Source organism: Bactrocera neohumeralis, chromosome 4 (genome assembly GCF_024586455.1).
Source record: "Bactrocera neohumeralis isolate Rockhampton chromosome 4, APGP_CSIRO_Bneo_wtdbg2-racon-allhic-juicebox.fasta_v2, whole genome shotgun sequence".
NCBI classification, from domain to species: Eukaryota; Metazoa; Arthropoda; class Insecta; order Diptera; family Tephritidae; genus Bactrocera; species Bactrocera neohumeralis.
Window position 1 is genome coordinate 84,682,567 of NC_065921.1, and position 18,442 is coordinate 84,701,008.

General features: G+C 36.7%; 6 protein-coding genes and 1 non-coding gene across 11 annotated transcripts; 3 read left to right on the plus strand and 4 right to left on the minus strand.

Moving 5' to 3' along the window:
• Positions 1–2,987: 2,987 nt before the first annotated feature.
• LOC126755876 (transmembrane protease serine 9-like) lies at positions 2,988–10,888 on the plus strand. The gene is given in 4 exon segments (XM_050468592.1): positions 2,988–3,223; positions 3,226–3,774; positions 6,520–7,347; positions 10,004–10,888. Coding segments are annotated over 4 exon segments (2,409 nt in total). The 5' UTR covers positions 2,988–3,021; the 3' UTR covers positions 10,834–10,888.
• A 37-nt stretch (positions 10,889–10,925) lies between these two features.
• LOC126754919 (coiled-coil domain-containing protein 103) lies at positions 10,926–11,912 on the minus strand. 3 transcript variants are annotated; one of them, XM_050467125.1, is made up of 3 exons: positions 11,341–11,912; positions 11,138–11,278; positions 10,926–11,060 (listed from the first exon to the last, which is right to left on the minus strand). In XM_050467125.1, the coding sequence occupies exons 1-2, from the start codon at positions 11,496–11,498 to the stop codon at positions 11,176–11,178; spliced, it is 261 nt and encodes an 86-aa protein (XP_050323082.1). In that variant the 5' UTR covers positions 11,499–11,912; the 3' UTR covers positions 10,926–11,060; positions 11,138–11,175. The 3 variants fall into 3 exon arrangements, with proteins under 3 accessions (XP_050323082.1, XP_050323084.1, XP_050323081.1); XM_050467127.1 differs by having other exon boundaries at positions 11,133–11,278; XM_050467124.1 differs by having other exon boundaries at positions 10,927–11,278.
• On the minus strand, positions 11,829–11,915 carry Trnastop-uca (transfer RNA opal suppressor (anticodon UCA)). Its single transcript has one exon. It is a non-coding gene; the product is annotated as a tRNA-Sec (tRNA).
• Positions 11,916–12,668: 753 nt separating this feature from the next.
• On the minus strand, positions 12,669–14,466 carry LOC126754918 (death-associated protein 1). Of its 2 annotated transcripts, none has more exons than XM_050467123.1 (4): positions 14,137–14,466; positions 13,972–14,049; positions 13,530–13,618; positions 12,669–13,461 (listed from the first exon to the last, which is right to left on the minus strand). In XM_050467123.1, the coding sequence occupies exons 2-4, from the start codon at positions 14,015–14,017 to the stop codon at positions 13,306–13,308; spliced, it is 291 nt and encodes a 96-aa protein (XP_050323080.1). In that variant the 5' UTR covers positions 14,018–14,049; positions 14,137–14,466; the 3' UTR covers positions 12,669–13,305. The 2 variants fall into 2 exon arrangements, with proteins under 2 accessions (XP_050323080.1, XP_050323079.1); XM_050467122.1 differs by having other exon boundaries at positions 14,180–14,465.
• A 337-nt stretch (positions 14,467–14,803) lies between these two features.
• On the plus strand, positions 14,804–16,577 carry LOC126754862 (uroporphyrinogen decarboxylase). 2 transcript variants are annotated; one of them, XM_050467057.1, is made up of 5 exons: positions 14,804–14,990; positions 15,218–15,502; positions 15,557–15,715; positions 15,786–16,085; positions 16,146–16,577. In XM_050467057.1, the coding sequence occupies exons 1-5, from the start codon at positions 14,976–14,978 to the stop codon at positions 16,455–16,457; spliced, it is 1,071 nt and encodes a 356-aa protein (XP_050323014.1). In that variant the 5' UTR covers positions 14,804–14,975; the 3' UTR covers positions 16,458–16,577. The 2 variants fall into 2 exon arrangements, with proteins under 2 accessions (XP_050323014.1, XP_050323013.1); XM_050467056.1 differs by lacking the exon at positions 14,804–14,990 and adding an exon at positions 15,016–15,166.
• LOC126754902 (transmembrane protein 234 homolog) lies at positions 16,475–17,203 on the minus strand. The gene is made up of 3 exons (XM_050467107.1): positions 17,115–17,203; positions 16,760–17,062; positions 16,475–16,698 (listed from the first exon to the last, which is right to left on the minus strand). The coding sequence occupies exons 1-3, from the start codon at positions 17,188–17,190 to the stop codon at positions 16,616–16,618; spliced, it is 462 nt and encodes a 153-aa protein (XP_050323064.1). The 5' UTR covers positions 17,191–17,203; the 3' UTR covers positions 16,475–16,615.
• A 226-nt stretch (positions 17,204–17,429) lies between these two features.
• On the plus strand, positions 17,430–18,365 carry LOC126754916 (60S ribosomal protein L31). The gene is made up of 3 exons (XM_050467121.1): positions 17,430–17,494; positions 17,790–18,050; positions 18,120–18,365. Exons 2-3 carry the CDS (start codon positions 17,824–17,826, stop codon positions 18,268–18,270), a joined length of 378 nt encoding a protein of 125 aa, XP_050323078.1. The 5' UTR covers positions 17,430–17,494; positions 17,790–17,823; the 3' UTR covers positions 18,271–18,365.
• Positions 18,366–18,442: the final 77 nt, after the last annotated feature.

Genomic DNA, 18,442 nt, shown 5'->3' on the forward strand with positions numbered 1-18,442 from the left:
TAGTTGGCGGCCAGTTAAGTAAAGCAAGCACGGTGCTGGGCCAGTGCTTAGGTGACGCTAGCACCGCATTGTGATGTGATTTAACAGTCACAATGTAATCTCGCGGGAAGCTGACTGTTAGCTGACTCTATAAAAGAAAAGCAGGCACCATAGCTAGCCAGTGCTTAGGTGACGCTAGCACCGCATTGTGATGTGATTTAACAGTCACAATGTAATCTCGCGGGAAGCTGGCTGTTAACTGACTGTATAAAAGAAAAGCAGATACCATAGCTAGCCAGTGCTTAGGTGACGCCAGCAGCGCGATGTGATGTGAGTAAGCAGGCACCATAGCTAGCTAGTGCTTAGGTGACGCTCGCACCGCGATGTGATGTGAGTTAACAGGCATAATGTAATCTCGCGGGAAGCTGGCTGTTAACTGGCTCTATAAAAGAGAAGCAGGCACCATAGCTAGCCAGTGTTTAGTTGACGCTAGCACCACGATATAATGTGAGTTAACGGTCATAATGTATTCTCGCGGGAAACTCTCTGTTAACTGACTATATAAAAGAAAAGCAGGTACCATAGCTAGCCAGTGCTTGGGTGACGCTAGCACAGCGATGTGATGTGAGTTAACAGGCATAATGTAATCTCACGGGAAGCTGGCTGTTAACTGACTCTATGAAAGAAAAGCAGGCACGATAGCTAGCCAGTGTTTGGGTGACGCTAGCAGCGCGATGTGATGTGAGTTAACAGGCATAATGTAATCTCGCGGGAAGCTGGCTGTTAACTTACTCTATAAAAGAAAAGCAGGCACCAAAGCTAGCCAGTGCTTAGGTGACGCCAGCAGCGTGATGTGGTGTGATGTGAGTTAACAGGCATAATGTAATCTCGCAGGAAGCTGGCTGTTAGCTGACTCTATAATAGAAAAGCAAGTACCATAGCTAGCCAGTGCTTAGGTTACGCTCGCACAGCGATGTGATGTGAGTTAACAGTCATAATGTAATCTCGCTGTAAATTTATATCAGCAATACTAAAATTTTTCCATATCCTTTGCTTATCTAGTAAAATCAATGTACCAAGATCCACCAAAGGTGTATAACTTTTGACTTTCGAAAACATTTCCAAATACTTCTAAAACTTGTATCTATTTCGGAGAGTATGTAATGCCCGGTTCTGGCAAAACTCATAACTTCCTTACTTCTTTAAACTCTCAAACTTATTCAGTTCTGTCAAGACTTCTCCAAAGATAATCAAATAAATATTAAAACTCATGGTCTTGGTATATATTTTTCTTTAATTAATCACATTTTGTTATGATGCAGTCTTTCACTGTTGATTGAAAGTAATTTCTGCCTTAAATAGATGAATGATATAGGAAGTTCTGGCTCGAGCTGGTTTCGTTGATAAAAATATAAGATAGCATTTATTTGTATGCATAAAGGTACTTTAATATGTGCATATTTATGTACCCAGCAGTAAAACAACGAAACAGTCGAAAAAAAAAGTCTAGTAAAGTCTTAAATTTTCTCGCTTAAATTAATCACCTCGAAAAGATGTTAACTTTTGCCAATTAAAGAGAAATTTATTATATACCATGACAATATTTTTTATATATGTATTTATGTTAGTTTTGTGTATAAAGCTATTCAAATTCACAAACATTTTTACAAGTTCATTTATTGTTTCCTTAATATATCTTTCTTACATGAATATATCCATATATGAGTTCAATTTCTGACTGAAGTCTGACTATTGGCATCGCCTATGGCATCAACTAATAAAAAATAACAATGACGGACTAGTGGTGCTTCTGATTTATACTAGTTGCAAAGTAAATAATGAATGGTTGGTTTCATTGGAGGGTTCATCATCAATATTTATATTTAATATAGTTAATTCATGTCTGCAAATCTTCAATATACGCAAAAGTGTGAATGAAGGCCAGATAAGAAATGATTCGCAAAATTTTAAATTAAATTACCATATATGTATGTATGTATACACTCGTTTTTGCGATTTCAGCTTATTGATTGAGAAATGTAGGGTCTCGAGTTACGGTCTCAATCATCTATTTTGCGGTCTCTACTCGACGTCGTTTTTGTCAAAGTTTCAGGTCTCTTAATGGGAGTACAGCATTGGCATGCTGCATAACCAAAACACTAACATTTGTTGAGTCGGTCCATAAGAGCTATTGACATCCTCTGCTTTCTTTCTGATACCAACGACGATTTTCAAGTACTGTTTTTCGTTTCAAACTATTTCGATGTTATCATCATTAACAGAGATGAATGGACAACAGGCAACTTTTCGATGACTTCACAATCTTCACTATTAAAGGTTTAATAAAACTCAGAGTCAAGAGTTTGTCTAAACCTGATCACCAGGAAAATTCTATGTCCATGAGGATTTCCTATGTTCCGTGATAGCTAAGCTTGTTCACTGCTTCCGATCAACAAAGCCTAGACATTGTCAACAATTAATAGATTTTTATTTAAAATGGAATTTCATCCTTGCTGGCAAGCTACGTAAAACATTTAAGGAATGACCAAAGGGCAACTTCTTCACCATTCTAATGTGTATGCTAATGTTATATGTAAAATATAGACAGATTTTCTTACTTTATTTGGCCCAAAATAAGCCTAACGAAAAATTGAAATTTATGTCATGGGTTTTACTAAGCTTGCCAACTTAATCAGTAAATGCTATTTAAGCAATATATAAACAATTTTAAATATTTAAAGATATTACAAAATTAAGAGTCCAAATAACGACATTTAATAGTGCTGACTGCCTATCAAGTCAACTAACTTATCTAACTACTATCTAACGATACAAATTCTACTCGTAAGTGCCAGTCAATATCTTTTAAATCATCTGCACACGGATGCGCACACTCGAAAACGACATATTTTGGTAAAAATGGACGTCACACGCCAATGATCTTTGCTTACTGATTATATGGCTTATACTCTTGTGCTAGGTATAAAATAAGCTAACCATTTCGGTCAGCAGCAGTTGTTTGCAACTATCTGTAAAGGAGCAATGTTGAAATTCGTGGTAGTCTTGTCTTTTGTGGCTTGCGCCTTGGCTGGCACCATACCCGAAGGTATGGTCGGTCTTAGCGACGATTTGAGTGGACGTATTGTAGGCGGTACTCCAACCACCATCAGCTCATTCCCATGGCAGGTATCGCTCCAACGTTCCGGTTCCCACTCATGCGGTGGCTCCATCTATAGCAGCAACATTATAGCATTAGCGCTTCGGTTTTGAGAATCCGTGCCGGTTCTAGCTACTGGAACTCTGGTGGTGTTACCATCTCGGTCTCTGCTTTCAAAAATCACGAAGGCTACTCCTCATCAACTTACTCCAACGATATTGCGATCATCAAGCTAGCCTCATCTCTGTCCTTTAGCTCTACCACTAAATCAATTGGCTTGGCTACCAGCACACCCGCAACTGGCGCCTCCGCAGCAGTATCTGGTTGGGGTACACTGACATCTGGATCCAGCAGCATTCCCAGTCAATTGCAATACGTCAACGTAGACATCATCGATCGTAGCAAATGTGCTTCCAGCACATACAAATATGGTTCTTCCATCAAATCCGGCATGGTCTGTGCTGCTTCCAGTGGTAAGGATGCCTGCCAAGGCGATTCCGGTGGCCCATTGGTATCCGGTGGTGAACTTGTTGGTGTTGTTTCATGGGGTTACGGTTGTGCTGTTGCTAACTATCCCGGTGTTTATACCGATGTCCCCTCTTACCGCTCCTGGATTGTTGAGAAAGCAAACTCCATCTAAGGTACTCGATATTATGGAAATAAAAATAATAAATCTTGCGATTTGAAAATATAAATTTATCTTTATTTTGATTTGTCGAATTTGAAATCATCGATTGGTTGGCATAGAGAAGGCGACTTCCTCTTACTACATCCTGAGAAATGATTTGAGTTCGTGACTCAAATTTCTCAAATCTACAGTGTGTTCATAAAATTCCGTTTTCGTTTTCCAAAGTGTACAAGTACAGCGTTTGTTTGTTGTTTTGTTAAAGCTGACTTCTTTCAAAACTTCCTCCAATCTCTCGCCTTGCCTGACAAATTTTATGGCAACTTGCAGTATATTTTACAGGTATGTTGGAACATTCTCTATTGGATTGGCGTACGCTGACTAAGGTGACTGAAGTAACAATATGGTATTCTTATTTCCATTGAGTATATAGTCTGCTCTTAGGTGTATTCTTGCAGTATCGAATCCTGATTATTTTCACCGCAAAGCATTTCAACTGCATTCAGCAAACATCAAAACCTCAAATCCATGAACAGAAAGAATCCATAAACATGCACCTTTTGGGGTTGTTAAGCATGCCTTTTAATAAATATATGGTCTTTTCAAAAGGTACAAAAGTTGACTCATCAGCAAATATTATATGGCTCCAGTCACGGTTGATGTTTTCCTGCTTATGTAATATTTTTTAATGTGTGTTTTTAAATGTCGGGTTTAGATTACAGTATGCTCCATTTGATCGCAGATTTCCGAAGTCTATCCCATATTGTATTTAAAAATATATCTAATCCCAAAATTTCTTAAGCTTCCCTTATACTGAACAGTGGTTTGTTTTCAAAAAGGAGAACAATATAGCTTCGTCCTAACTTTTAGAAATGGCTAAGAACGGCCTGAATTGTGTTTAAATTTGTATTTTAGAGACAAGAGACAAAAACACACCAAAATATCAGTTTAAAGTAAATATTTAAAGGATTTTAATAAAGATGGAAAAAGGTACGAAAAAGTATCACGCGTTTTTATTATCGGTTCATTTACAGGTTTGCACTGATTTGAAGCCTTACCGCGAGATTGTCTCTTGGACAATGTCCAGTAAGGACTCCTACAATTGCAAGATGGACTTTGCTCAGGGTATGCAGTTCAGTAGATCTTCTGCGTTCTACTCTAAGCCAAAAGGATCTCGTAGTCGCACAGGATCCAGTGCTTAGGGCACGCTAGCACCGCGATGTGATGTGAGTTAACAGTCATAATGTAATCCCGCGGGAAGCTGGCTGTTAACTTACTCTATAAAAGAAAAGCAGGCACCATAGCTAGCCAGTGCTTAGGTGACGCTCGCACCGCGATGTGATTTGATGGAAAAGTCACGAATTGACTACGAATTAATATTGTGTAACTAAAATTTTTCTATATGTTTTGCTTATCTAGTAAAATCAATGTACCAAGATCCACCAATGGTGTATAACTTTTGACTTTCGAAAACATTTCAAAATACTTCTAAAACTTGTATCAATTTCGGAGAGTATGTAATACCCGGTTCCGGCTGAACTCATCACTTCCTTACTTCTTTAAACTCTCAAACTTATTCAGTTCTCTCAAGACTTCTCCAAAGATAATCAAATATATATTAAAACTCATGGTCTTGGTATATATTTTTCTTTAATTAATCACATTTTATTATGATGAAGCCTTTCACTGTTGATCAAAAGAAATTTCAGTTAATGAATGGTTGGTTTCATTGAAGGGTTTATCATTCATATCTGTAAATCTTCAATATACGCAAAAGTATGAATGAAGGCCTGATAAGAAATGATTTGCAAAATTTTAAATTAAATTACATTATGAAGTTTTTGGTTTTATCATTCATATCTGTTTTGCGGTCTCTACTCTCGTTTTTGTCAAAGTTTCAGGTCTTCTTAATATACAGCATTGGCATGCTGCAAGTATCGATCCATGAAGAGCCTGATAAGAAATGATTTGCAAAATTTTAAATTAAATTTTCACCATATATGGAACTATTTCGATGTTATCATCATTAACAGAGACGAATGGACAACAGGCAACTTTTCGATGACTTCACAATCTTCACTACCAAAGGTTTAATAAGACTCAGAGTCAAAAGTTTGTCTAAACCTGACCACCAGAAAAAAGTCTATGTCCATCAGGATTTCCTATGTGTTCCGTGATAGCTAAGCTTGTTCACTGCTTCCGATCAACAAAGCCTAGACATGAAAATACTCAACAGTCAACAATTAATAGATTTTTATTTAAAAGGGAATTTCATCCTTGCTGGCAAGCTACGTAAAACATTTAAGGAATGACCAAAGGACAACTTCTTCACCATTCTAATGTGTATGCTAATGTTATATGTAAAATATAGACAGATTTTCTTAGTTTATTAGGCCCAAAGAAGGTCTAACGAAAAATTGAAATTTATGTCATGGGTTTTACTAAGCTTGCCAACTTAATTAGTAAATGCCATTTAAGCAATATATAAACAATTTTAAATATTTAAAGATTTTACAAAATTAAGAGTCCAAATAACGACATTTAATAGTGCTGACTGCCTATCAAGTCAACTAACTTATCTAACTACTATCTAACGATACAAATTCTACTCGTAAGTACCAGTCAATATCTTTTAAATCATCTGCACACGGATGAACACACTTGAAAAACGACATTTTTGTTAAAAATGGACGTAATACAACAATGATCTTTGCTTACTGATTATATGGCTTATAGTCTTGTGCTAGGTATAAATAAGCTAACCATTTCGGTCAGCAGCAGTTGTTTGCAACTATCTGTAAAGGAGCAATGTTGAAATTCGTGGTAGTCTTGTCTTTTGTGGCTTGCGCCTTGGCTGGCACCATACCCGAAGGTATGGTCGGTCTTAGCGACGATTTGAGTGGACGTATTGTAGGCGGTACACCAACCACCATCAGTTCATTCCCATGGCAGGTATCGCTCCAACGTTCCGGTTCTCACTCATGCGGTGGCTCCATCTATAGCAGCAACATTATTGTGACCGCCGCTCATTGCTTGCAATCGGTTAGCGCTTCGGTTTTGAGAATCCGTGCCGGTTCTAGCTACTGGAACTCTGGTGGTGTTACCATCTCGGTCTCTGCTTTCAAAAATCACGAAGGCTACTCCTCATCAACTTACTCCAACGATATTGCGATCATCAAGCTAGCCTCATCTCTGTCCTTCAGCTCTACCACTAAATCAATTGGCTTGGCTACCAGCACACCCGCAACTGGCGCCTCCGCAGCAGTATCTGGTTGGGGTACACTGACATCTGGATCCAGCAGCATTCCCAGTCAATTGCAATACGTCAACGTAGACATCATCGATCGTAGCAAATGTGCTTCCAGCACATACAAATATGGTTCTTCCATCAAATCCGGCATGGTCTGTGCTGCTTCCAGCGGTAAGGATGCCTGCCAAGGCGATTCCGGTGGCCCATTGGTATCCGGTGGTGAACTTGTTGGTGTTGTTTCATGGGGTTACGGTTGTGCTGTTGCTAACTATCCCGGTGTTTATACCGATGTCCCCTCTTACCGCTCCTGGATTGTTGAGAAAGCAAACTCCATCTAAGGTACTCGATATTATGGAAATAAAAATAATAAATCTTGCGATTTGAAAATATAAATTTATCTTTATTTTGATTTGTCGAATTTGAAATCATCGATTGGTTGGCATAGACAAGTCGGCTTCTTCTTACTACATTACTAAGCGACAACAACGGCCTGAAAAATAATCATGAACTCAACTTTCAAATCCACAGTGTGTTCAAAAAATAATGTTTTCGTTTTCCAAAGAGTAGAAAGCGTTTAATGGGAATAATTTTGTTTTTATAGAAAATAAATTGTTTTGTTAAAGCTGACTTGCTCCAATCTCCCGTCTTATCTGTTACAGCCTGACAGCTTTTATGGCAACTTGCAGTTGAATTTTCCGCTTATTCTACAGGTATGTTGGAACATTCTCTATTGTATTGGCGTCTGGTGACTGTGATGGCCAATATGAAGTACCAGTATGGTTTTCTTATTTCTTTTGAGTACATAGTCTGTACCTAGGTGTCTTCTTGTAGTATCGAATCCTGATTATTTTTACCGTAAAGCATTTCAGCTGCCTTCAGTAAATCTTTTTATATAATTTTATCATTTTAACGGTGTTCAGGTTTTCTGTGAAACCTTTGAAGAAAGTATGGCCTTTTCCTAACCAAACACATTTCAAAAGGTAGAACGATACAAAAATTGTTTCCTTGCTTACGTAATCTTTTTTAATGTGTGTTTTTAAAAGTCGGGTTTGGATTACAGTATGCTACGTTTGAAGTGTGTCCCGTATTGTATTGGGAGCGCAACTAAATTCTTACTGTTTGTCAATAGACTGCTCCAATAATTAGTGGTGATCGATCGAAGCATGAAGACGGTGAATTAGAGTAACGTACTCGATGAGGATCCGTATCAAACGCAAGAAGAGCTTGCTTCCGCATTGGAAGTCCACCACCAAGCCATTTCAAAGCAAAAACATACGCTGGGATTCAGAACAAGGAACTTGGGTTCTTCATCACTTCAATACCAGGAGAGGCACTTAATTGCACACCCAATATTTAATGATATATCTAATACGCAAAATTCGTTTTTAGCTTTTTCTTCACGTTTCGATGTCACGTGATGCCTCATTCTTCCTGGTCTGTCATCTACGTTTCTAGTTTGTCCATAATGGTCAGATCACCTCTTCATAAATGTACAACTAGTATTTAAATACTTCCCAATTTTTTTATAGTTCATTTGTTTCCAAAACGTTTTTTACATTGAGCAATAACATCTGATAAGTCGACATTGCGAGTTTTTGAGAGAAAAGTCCTGCGAAAGATTTATGGTCGTTTGCGCGTTGGCCACGGCGAATATCGCATTCGATGGAACGATGAGCTGTATGAGATATACGACGACATTGACTTAGTTCAGCGAATTAAAAGACAGCGGCTACGCTGGCTGGGTCATGTCATCCGAATGGACGAAACAGGACCTGGCTTCGCTTGGAATCTCATCTTTCTTATTTCAGGACTTGTCGTTACACATTAAAAATATCGAAAAACTAGCTGTAAACTGTCCGAACTCGGTCGATTTCGTTCTCTAGTCCTGCGACCCGTGTAAGTTGATGCTTTTTCCTTCGGCAGCTTGAGATATCGATCCGAAATGTGTTGCACATTTATCAGAACCGTCAATATTGGACCACTCAGCATTTATCTGCCATACAGATCAAACTTTTATATGTTTTTATTTTTATTTTTGAATGCTATTATAGTTTCGGTGTAACCAAAGCTAACGGGTTTACCTGTTGAAGCTTAAATTTTAGCAATCATTTAGAATCAGCTTTGTAAAACCACAACACACAATACCGAAGCAAAGCAAACATCAAGATATGTAAAAAAAGATTTCGTAAACAAGAAAAACCGTTAACTTCGGCTGCACCGAAGCTAATATACCCTTCACAGGTGCATTTCTTTTAGTAACTATGTGTCCAGTTTGTATGGAAGCTACATATATGCTATAGTAATCCGATCTGAACAATTTTTTTCGGAGATTATATTATAACCTTAAGCAGTAATCCATGTCAAATTTCGTGAAGATACTACCTCAAGTGCGAAAGTTTTCCATACTAGCCCTAGATTCCGATCGTTCGGTTTGTATGGCAGCTGTATGTTATAGTGGTCCGATATCTGCAGTTCCGACAAATAAGTATCTTCTTGAAGGGAAAATGACGTTTGCAAAATTTCAACACGATATCTTAAAAACTGAGGGACTAGTTTGAATATATACAGACAGACGGACAGACAAACGGACGGACAGACAGACAGACGGACATGGCTAAATCGACTCAGCTGAACATACTGATCATTCATATATATACTTTATAGGGTCTCCGACGCTTCCTTCTGGGTGTTACAAACTTCGTGTCAAACTTAATATACCCTATTCAGGGTATAAAAATGCAAAATCAGATTCCATTTGCTGAAATAAAAATAATGAAAACGCTGACTGCCTATCAAATCAACTAACTAAATTATCTAACGATACAAATTCTACTCGTACGTGCCAGTCAATATCTTTTCAATCGTCTACACACGGATGAGCACACTTGAAAACGACAAATTTTGGTAAAAAAAGACGTCATACACCAATAATCTTTGCTTACTGATTATATGACCTATACTCCCAGTAAATATTGTGCTAGGTATAAATAAGCTAACCATTTCGGTCAGCAGCAGTTGTTTGCAACTATCTGTAAAGGAGCAATGTTGAAATTCGTGGTAGTCTTGTCTTTTGTGGCTTGTGCCTTGGCTGGCCCCATACCCGAAGGTATGGTCAGTCTTAGCGACGATTTGAGTGGACGTATTGTAGGCGGTACACCAACCACCATCAGTTCATTCCCATGGCAGGTATCGCTCCAACGTTCCGGTTCCCACTCATGCGGTGGCTCCATCTATAGCAGCAACATTATTGTGACCGCCGCTCATTGCTTGCAATCGGTTAGCGCTTCGGTTTTGAGAATCCGTGCCGGTTCTAGCTACTGGAACTCTGGTGGTGTTACCATCTCGGTCTCTGCTTTCAAAAATCACGAAGGCTACTCCTCATCAACTTACTCCAACGATATTGCGATCATCAAGCTAGCCTCATCTCTGTCCTTCAGCTCTACCACTAAATCAATTGGCTTGGCTACCAGCACACCCGCAACTGGCGCGTCCGCAGCAGTATCTGGTTGGGGTACACTGACATCTGGCTCCAGCAGCATTCCCAGTCAATTGCAATACGTCAACGTAGACATCATCGATCGTAGCAATTGTGCTTCCAGCACATACAAATATGGTTCTTCCATTAAATCCGGCATGGTCTGTGCTGCTTCAAGCGGTAAGGATGCCTGCCAAGGCGATTCCGGTGGCCCATTGGTATCCGGTGGTGAACTTGTTGGTGTTGTTTCATGGGGTTACGGTTGTGCTGTTGCTAACTATCCCGGTGTTTATACCGATGTCCCCTCTTACCGCTCCTGGATTGTTGAGAAAGCAAACTCCATTTAAGGTACTCGATATTATGAACAGAAATATAATAAAGCTTGCGTTTTGAAAATATAAATTTGGTTTTATTTAAGAATTGATTTGCTTATTTTTTACTAAACGGTAAACTAAGATTTGCTATTTTATTATTGTTTATTGTCCAAGGTAACGGTACAATCCTCGAACAAATTATTTACATATGTATATCGGACCACTATAACATCCAGCATCTAGAAGTTTAAGCAGCAATTCTAAAAATTTTAAATCAAATTCTATTTTTTTGTAATTGTCGTAGAAATGTTGAATTTATTTTCTTCTCGGACCTTACTTCAAATGTTCTACATCTGTATGCTATGACATTATATATTAGTTTTCCCGTGCAGCTGAATTCCACAAACGACTCTTCGTCTTCGCGTTCATTTTGTCCTGTTTACTAATCGGTAGTAAATGAGCCGCATCCACGATGTCCCTATTAATAAGTGCGCACATTTTGTCTATCTCCATGTTTTAATAATAAATATCGGCACTTACTTGAATTCATCATAGGTTTGAGTTGTATTCACTGCCCGCAGCTTGGCATCGTTTCGCAATTCATAGAGTTTGGCCTCTCGTAAGCGCTCCATACATTCTGTACGTAATTTCATTAACTCTTCTGGTGTTATTTTATCTATTTGTGGTGATGTTGACATTTTTATTCGGGATTTTGGTTCGAAAAAATTTTTATTAATTTGAAATTGTTTATTTATTTTTCTTTCCTTTCAAATGCTAATCACCTTATAAACAAATGTTTGATCGATGCAACTTGTTTAGAAACTATATTGGCTGTCAAACTGTGAAACAATACTGTTATACATACATATATGGTAGGTATGTATAAGCGTTTTACTTATACCGGAAAATATGGACGAATATCAGTTTTCATTACCATTTTTGAATATTCGAAAATACCATTTGTGTGTGTTTTCCTGTCAGTTGAAAAAATATTTAAGAGATAGGGTGTGATTTGTTACAGCAAATTTCGCCCCTCAGGTGGAATCGAACCACTTCGACGTTAATCGACTACAGATTTGAAGTCTGCACCCCGGACCACCGAAGCTCAGAGAGGCAAATAATTAGGTATACTTACATCAACTTAAGCTGACATTTTAACGAAAATGCATCTGCGAATTGCATATTCTTTAGTAAGGAATGAATTGTACTGAATTCTCACGATGTCACAAACTAAGATAAATGACATTGTAATGAACTATGATCTAATAAATCAAGCTCTGTGGCGTTTTCCGCTTGCAAATGCAAAGATAATGATGTGATAACCGAATAAGATAAGTTCGCTCGAAATATATTTACATATATGCATGTATGTACATATATTTGAGTTTGCCGTTGACGTCAGCTTATGGCTTACTGGGTATATTTTTTCATAACATAATCTCACAAGTGACCTTGACTCATTTACAATATATAAGGTTGTGTCGATAGGGCAAAAACAACAATTAGTCAAATGTCAAAATCAGCCGTTTTCTTTTGTATAATTTTATTTTTATGATTCAAAAATAAATTTTCAAATATTTCAACCAATGAAAATACGTTTATTGTGTGATAACTCAATACGAATGGATTGTAAAATTCACATAATCATCATAAGATAAGCAGAAAATTCATGAGGAAGAAAAATAACAACTAATTTTGACAACTTCTTTCTTAAGAGGAAGCACGTTCCATATGGACACAACCTTCTCTAATTTAATCATGCAAGTGACTCACTCTACAAAACTCTTCGAATTTGAAAGTAATTAATGCTGAGCAAAATAAGAAAGTACTTAATAAAATTTTCCTATATAACAAAAATTTTGTGACAATATTTTTTATAAAATCACATTTTATTTGTTTTTAATTATTGTACAAAGATATGTATTCAAAGAAATAAGTGCAAATAATTCAGCTTGGAATGAAATTGATTCAAAAAGCTTTAGTTACAATAAATATGCCACTATTAGATAGTGTTTACAATTCTAAGCATTGAAGTGCAAGCAAAGATAATTTTTTCCCTGGTACAACATATTATGACACTTATAGTGCTACATTTAAATAGTGCATATTTGGAGGCAAAGTGCGTGAAATAATACATATGTATGAGCATAAATTCGTGGCAATTTGAAGTTACGATTTTAAATTGCAATAATATTATAAGCTTTATATATATTTTAACGAATGTTATAAAAATTTCATATGGATGAGTACATATTTTACAAGTGTTTTAAACTTTTAAGCATATGTATGTTTGTGTTGGTTTCACAAAGATATATAATAATAAATTTACGACTCCTTATGTTTCATATATCCTTTTTCTACTCGTATCTTCTGTTGGCTATTTAAAATGGAATGTTTTTTTATATTATTGCAATGGGTGAATCTGTTATTTTGCTGCTGATTATGTTATTGTTGTTGTTGTTGTCGTTGCTGTAGGTTTGAACGGCTGGAGCGTGTGGCGTACACTCATTTACGGGGTTGTTGAATGTTGATTTGAGGTTTTTGTGCAACAAACGCCGGTGGCTTGGGCGAGTGTGCGACCTGTGCTGCCTGTGGCGTATAATCTATATTTCCTTTAACTGGAGCACCACTCACTACGCCACTATTAACAGCAACTGGTTGCTGCAATAATAGAAGAATGTTTTTATGGTAGGCAAAAAAATATGCATATGTTATTAATGTATGTTTACCGTCAATCCGGTACAATCTTCTGCATCCTTAGCTGGACGCTCAGCTGCAGGAGCTTTGTGTTGTACAATGCGCATGCCACCCGCTTTAACTACAAATAAATTCAAACATATGTTGGTTACATTTAAATGCGTAACTTATAAGAAAAAAAACTACGCTGCAAGCTATTCGGTTTTTCTTATCAGTGTACTGAAATACATATATATTGGGCATACATATGTGTGTGTATTTGTAATGCAGCGGCAGTCGGCGCACCCATTCGCTTACAGGTGCCACAAACAACGTAATTCAGGGACATTTTCGTCACATGTTTTCAATATTTAATATTTCTAATTCGTTTATAAAGAAATATACATATGCATGTATACCCGGTGTCCCTTAACCATAGCTTGTAAATACAACATATATCTATACAGTAATTATCTTAAAAATAACTGTACGTACCTGCTGGTGGGTGTCCAGCAACAAGATTTGGTTGTTCGTCAGCCATTTTTCGTCTTCTAAATATCTTTAAGTTTCCTCCTTACAATTTATAAATACGTATTAGGTTATTATGTATGCATATGTAAAAATTATAGCAATTAATACTTCAAAACAAGTTATTCACACCTATTTAGCTTTTGTAAATTACGCACTGGACTTTTGGTCTTACCTTTCCTACTGTTGATCTCTTTATGGTTATTTTTCGATTTTTTCTATTCACAGCGAGTTTTCTGTGGAGTTGTTTTTGGAGACCATATGTATATATATAAATATGCGCTCTCTGGTTTAGTGTACACAATTGTTTGTTGTTTTTTACAACGTGTTCAGCTTTTTAAGTGACACGAATGCACTTTTTCTTTCGTGATTTTAATCACACCGCTTTCGTATTCTTTCTCAAAAATAAAAATATAAAGATAAATATGAATTTGTACTTTTTGTTTTTGTCTTCCTACGTGTTCGGCTATTATGTTATGTTTCCATTCTTTTATGCGTAGTATTCGTTACAAAAACAAAGTCTGTTTCTTTACTTTTTAATAATTTGAATCGAGCTTGATAATAAAAGTTTAAAACTTGTTATTCTTGCAAATTTTTAAGTATATGTAAATATCACTTTGTAATCCACATTTTATTAATTTTCTGCTATAATCGAAATGTTTACAACCTATGTAAAGAAGGTTAAATATGTCACATCTAAATGAAAGTTGTTTCTCAGTCTGTGTACATTCGCCAATATTTTCCTATTCGAATGCAACCCTACACTTCTCATTAAAAAAACTGCTGATAAGCAAAGTCGTGTTTTCAAGTGTTTTCAATTTCATGTATGCTATTTACCGGTGAGCGTTCGGCAATCCAAATTAAATATATTATATTAAAGTTAAATAAAGCGAAATTGCGAATTGAAGTAGTTGAAGCAATCAAACTCGTTTCTAAATCATACAGGATAACCAAACAGCTCTCAAACGAAAATGAAAGACACAAAGGCAAGTGGTGACAGAAAGGTTAATGAGACCAATTTCAAAGGTTTATAGAATGACTTACATCATTTAATTATTAAAATCGATTGATTCCTCCAAAAATCTACTTTAAAGAAATGTATTGTTTTAGCAACGAAATAATATGTTTATTGATAATTGTGAAATTGTCTGTTGCAGAACACGTATGTTAATCAAATAAATCAGTACAATGAATAATTATAAATACTCTACAGAATTTCCCAATTTTAAAAAATGACAATCTTCTGCGTGCTGCGCGAGGGGAAGCTGTAGACCGTGTACCTGTTTGGGTGATGCGTCAAGCGGGACGTTATTTACCTGAATTCCAAGAAGTGCGGAAGCAACATGATTTCTTCACGATTTGTCGTACACCCGAATTGGCATGTGAGGTGACAATGCAGCCATTGAGGCGTTTTGATTTGGATGCATCAATCATATTTTCTGATATTCTCGTAATACCGCAAGCCTTAGGAATGACAGTTGAAATGCACCCGGGAGTGGTAAGTTACGCAGTTTATAAACCTTTACTTAATTAATTTCCTGCTTAACCCTAGGGTCCTGTTTTCCCCGAACCGTTACAAAGCCCTGCAGACTTAGCTAAGCTCACGCCAGAAGGAGCAGTGGGACGTTTGACATATGTTGGTGATGCTATTACTATGATGCGCCACATGTTGGATGGACGTGTGCCACTTATTGGTTTCACGGGTGCGCCGGTTAGTGTTTTAAACCTTATATGTGTAATTGTTAAAGTGTTAACGATATACCTCTGAATTTGTCTCTTAGTGGACTTTAATGGGATATATGATTGAAGGTGGCGGCAGTAAAACAATGGCCAAATCTAAAGCTTGGCTGTGTGATTACCCAGATGATTCTAAGAAATTACTAAGCATGTTAACAGAGTCTATCGTTGACTACCTAGAAATGCAGGTGAAAGCAGGCGCACAGTTATTACAAATATTTGAATCTTCGGCGGAACATTTACCGAAGGAAGATTTTCTAAAATGGTCTGTGCCTTATATTAAGGAAATTCGTGACAAATTAACACAGCGACTGAAACAGCAATCGATACCAGTAGTGCCTATGGTAAATACTGTCACGTGTGTATATATTTTTAATCTAATACATTTTTCCCCTCCTTCCTAGACAATTTTTGCAAAAGGCGCGGGTCATTCGCTGAAGGAGCAGGCTGCTTTGGGGTATGATGTTATAGGGTTGGATTGGACTGTGGATCCAATTGAAGCAAGAAAGGAGGTAGGACCTAATATTACCCTTCAAGGAAATCTCGATCCCCAGGATATGTATAAAACGCCCGAGGAAATACACGCATTAACTACTGAAATGGTGCAAAAATTCGGAAAGGAACGTTATATTGCAAATCTTGGTCATGGCATTACCCCTCAAACTCCTATAGTAAGCATGGAAACATTGGTCGAATCTGTGCATAAAGCACTATAAAGATATGTACATACATATTTACATGAGAACAAACTAATCGTATTGTTTATTTTTATAAAGTGGCTTATTGTTTCGCTAGAATAAAATGGTTGGTTGTTAAACTGCTACAGTATAAACAAATGCTTTTATTAATATGTCTATCAGTAACAATATGATCTTTAAGCTTTTCCTTCACTACGCACTTTGTCATACAACATCAATGTAGTTCCAAAACACACCATTAACGTGCCAATTAGAACCGCTGCAAAATGAAGAAATAAGCATTAGAATTGTATTTCAAACACATATGGTTGTTTACATACATTTTCCGGGTAATCTTTCTCCTAAGCAATAACCTGTCACAGCAGTAAACGCGAAGCTTAGCGAATTTGCAATTGGCACAGCTAGAGTTATATTAGTACGTTGCAGTGTCCACACATAAAGCACACTGCCTAATTGATTTAATATAAAAGGAATCCAGTAATTCAGTCTTGATCCTATCATACAAAGCTCCGCCCAAAGATTGTGCCATCTTGAACCGGTATCGATTGTGTCAATACCTGCGCTACCACGACGTATGAAAGGATTAGTTGCGCCCCAAAGCAATCCAACTCCTAACAGAGAAACTGCTCAAAAATGTGTAAAAAATACAACAAATAATAAGTAAATAATGCTTACAAATAATGTTTATCATTCTACTGATTTCCACAAAAACACATTTGCATTGTTTACATCTATCAACTGTAAGCTTCATATTTGACCACAAGATGGTGCTGCGCTTTGATTTTCATAAATTTCTAATGATCAAAGTATATGATAAACATACATTTATTCAATAATTATAATGGAACACAATATAAATATACTGAAAAGATTTACATTTCAATAAAATTTTTCTGAAAACTTTACATGTTTATATTTCTCAATAATCTCATCCCTTGATGTCGCGCTGCACATTATGCGTTTAGGGTTAAAATGTCAACAAAATGCAAATTGGTATTGACGTTTCTTTCTGACGGCTGTCATATTCTTTTACGTCAGGCTTTCATTTCCGATAGGTTGGTTTTACCTAAATTTCTTTTTAAAAATCGTAAAACATCGAGAAATTCTGCAAATTCTAATTCAAAATATGTGTGAAATTCCTTGTGCGAATCACTTTTGTGTCAAAACATGCACAAATTTTTACATTTCATGTTGCCTTAGTAGGCGAAAATTAAAATATTGGAAAAGTGCAGAATGATCGGTGAAGAAAGTGTCCAAACAACTAATGGTGGCGCTTTAGTCTTTAAAAAATCTAATAATTGCAAAAGTTGTGCAATAATTTTTATAAAAATTCTGTTTTTGAATTTTCAGGAGTTTGTTAGCAAGCAAGAAATTCCAATAAAAAATGGCGAAAACAAAAAAGGTTGAAAAGCGCAACAAATCTGCCATCAATGAGGTAGTAACTCGCGAATGCACCATTCACTTGTCGAAACGTGTGCACAATATTGGTTTCAAGAAGCGTGCTCCACGCGCCATTAAGGAAATCCGCAAATTCGCCGAGAAGGAAATGGGCACCAATGATGTTAGAATTGATACCCGTTTGAACAAGCATATCTGGTCCAAGGGTATTCGGTGAGTTGTATACACAAATCTAATACTATGAAATATGTGTTTAACTGTTTACTATTTGATTTTTTACAGTTCCACTCCAGTCCGTGTGCGTGTGCGTCTTGCTCGCAGGAGAAACGACGATGAGGACTCACCTAACAAACTATACACATTGGTGACATACGTGCCAGTTTCCACATTCAAGAACTTGCAAACAGAAAATGTAGAATCCAGCGATGATTAAACATAAAATTAATGAAATGTTGCATGTTTGAATGCAATTAATTAATTACATCGTCCGGGTTTAGAAGTTTATTAAAAATACATAACGTTAATAAATTCATTTTTTATTTGCAAAAACGTGAACTGAACCAAAATGAAAATGGAATTATCAAAAATAGATTTAAACGTTGAAG

Excerpts from the sequence above, each read along its gene's own strand:
- LOC126754916 (XM_050467121.1), top strand. The coding sequence starts at position 17,824 with ATGGCGAAAACAAAAAAGGTTGAAAAGCGCAACAAATCTGCCATCAAT. Across the intron at positions 18,051-18,119 it reads ATCTGGTCCAAGGGTATTCG|TTCCACTCCAGTCCGTGTGC; the intron begins GTGAGTTGTATA and ends GATTTTTTACAG.
- LOC126754919 (XM_050467125.1), bottom strand. The coding sequence starts at position 11,498 with ATGTCAACATCACCACAAATAGATAAAATAACACCAGAAGAGTTAATG. Across the intron at positions 11,279-11,340 it reads CAAACCTATGATGAATTCAA|GGACATCGTGGATGCGGCTC; the intron begins GTAAGTGCCGAT and ends ACTTATTAATAG.
- LOC126754902 (XM_050467107.1), bottom strand. The coding sequence starts at position 17,190 with ATGAAGCTTACAGTTGATAGATGTAAACAATGCAAATGTGTTTTTGTG. Across the intron at positions 17,063-17,114 it reads TAGAATGATAAACATTATTT|TTTCTCTGTTAGGAGTTGGA; the intron begins GTAAGCATTATT and ends ATTTTTGAGCAG. Across the intron at positions 16,699-16,759 it reads AGAAAGATTACCCGGAAAAT|CGGTTCTAATTGGCACGTTA; the intron begins GTATGTAAACAA and ends TTCATTTTGCAG.
- LOC126754918 (XM_050467123.1), bottom strand. The coding sequence starts at position 14,017 with ATGGCTGACGAACAACCAAATCTTGTTGCTGGACACCCACCAGCAG. Across the intron at positions 13,619-13,971 it reads TGCTGGACACCCACCAGCAG|TTAAAGCGGGTGGCATGCGC; the intron begins GTACGTACAGTT and ends ATTTATTTGTAG. Across the intron at positions 13,462-13,529 it reads AAGATTGTACCGGATTGACG|CAACCAGTTGCTGTTAATAG; the intron begins GTAAACATACAT and ends CTATTATTGCAG.
- LOC126754862 (XM_050467056.1), top strand. The coding sequence starts at position 15,101 with ATGTATTGTTTTAGCAACGAAATAATATGTTTATTGATAATTGTGAAA. Across the intron at positions 15,503-15,556 it reads TTGAAATGCACCCGGGAGTG|GGTCCTGTTTTCCCCGAACC; the intron begins GTAAGTTACGCA and ends GCTTAACCCTAG. Across the intron at positions 16,086-16,145 it reads CGATACCAGTAGTGCCTATG|ACAATTTTTGCAAAAGGCGC; the intron begins GTAAATACTGTC and ends CCTCCTTCCTAG.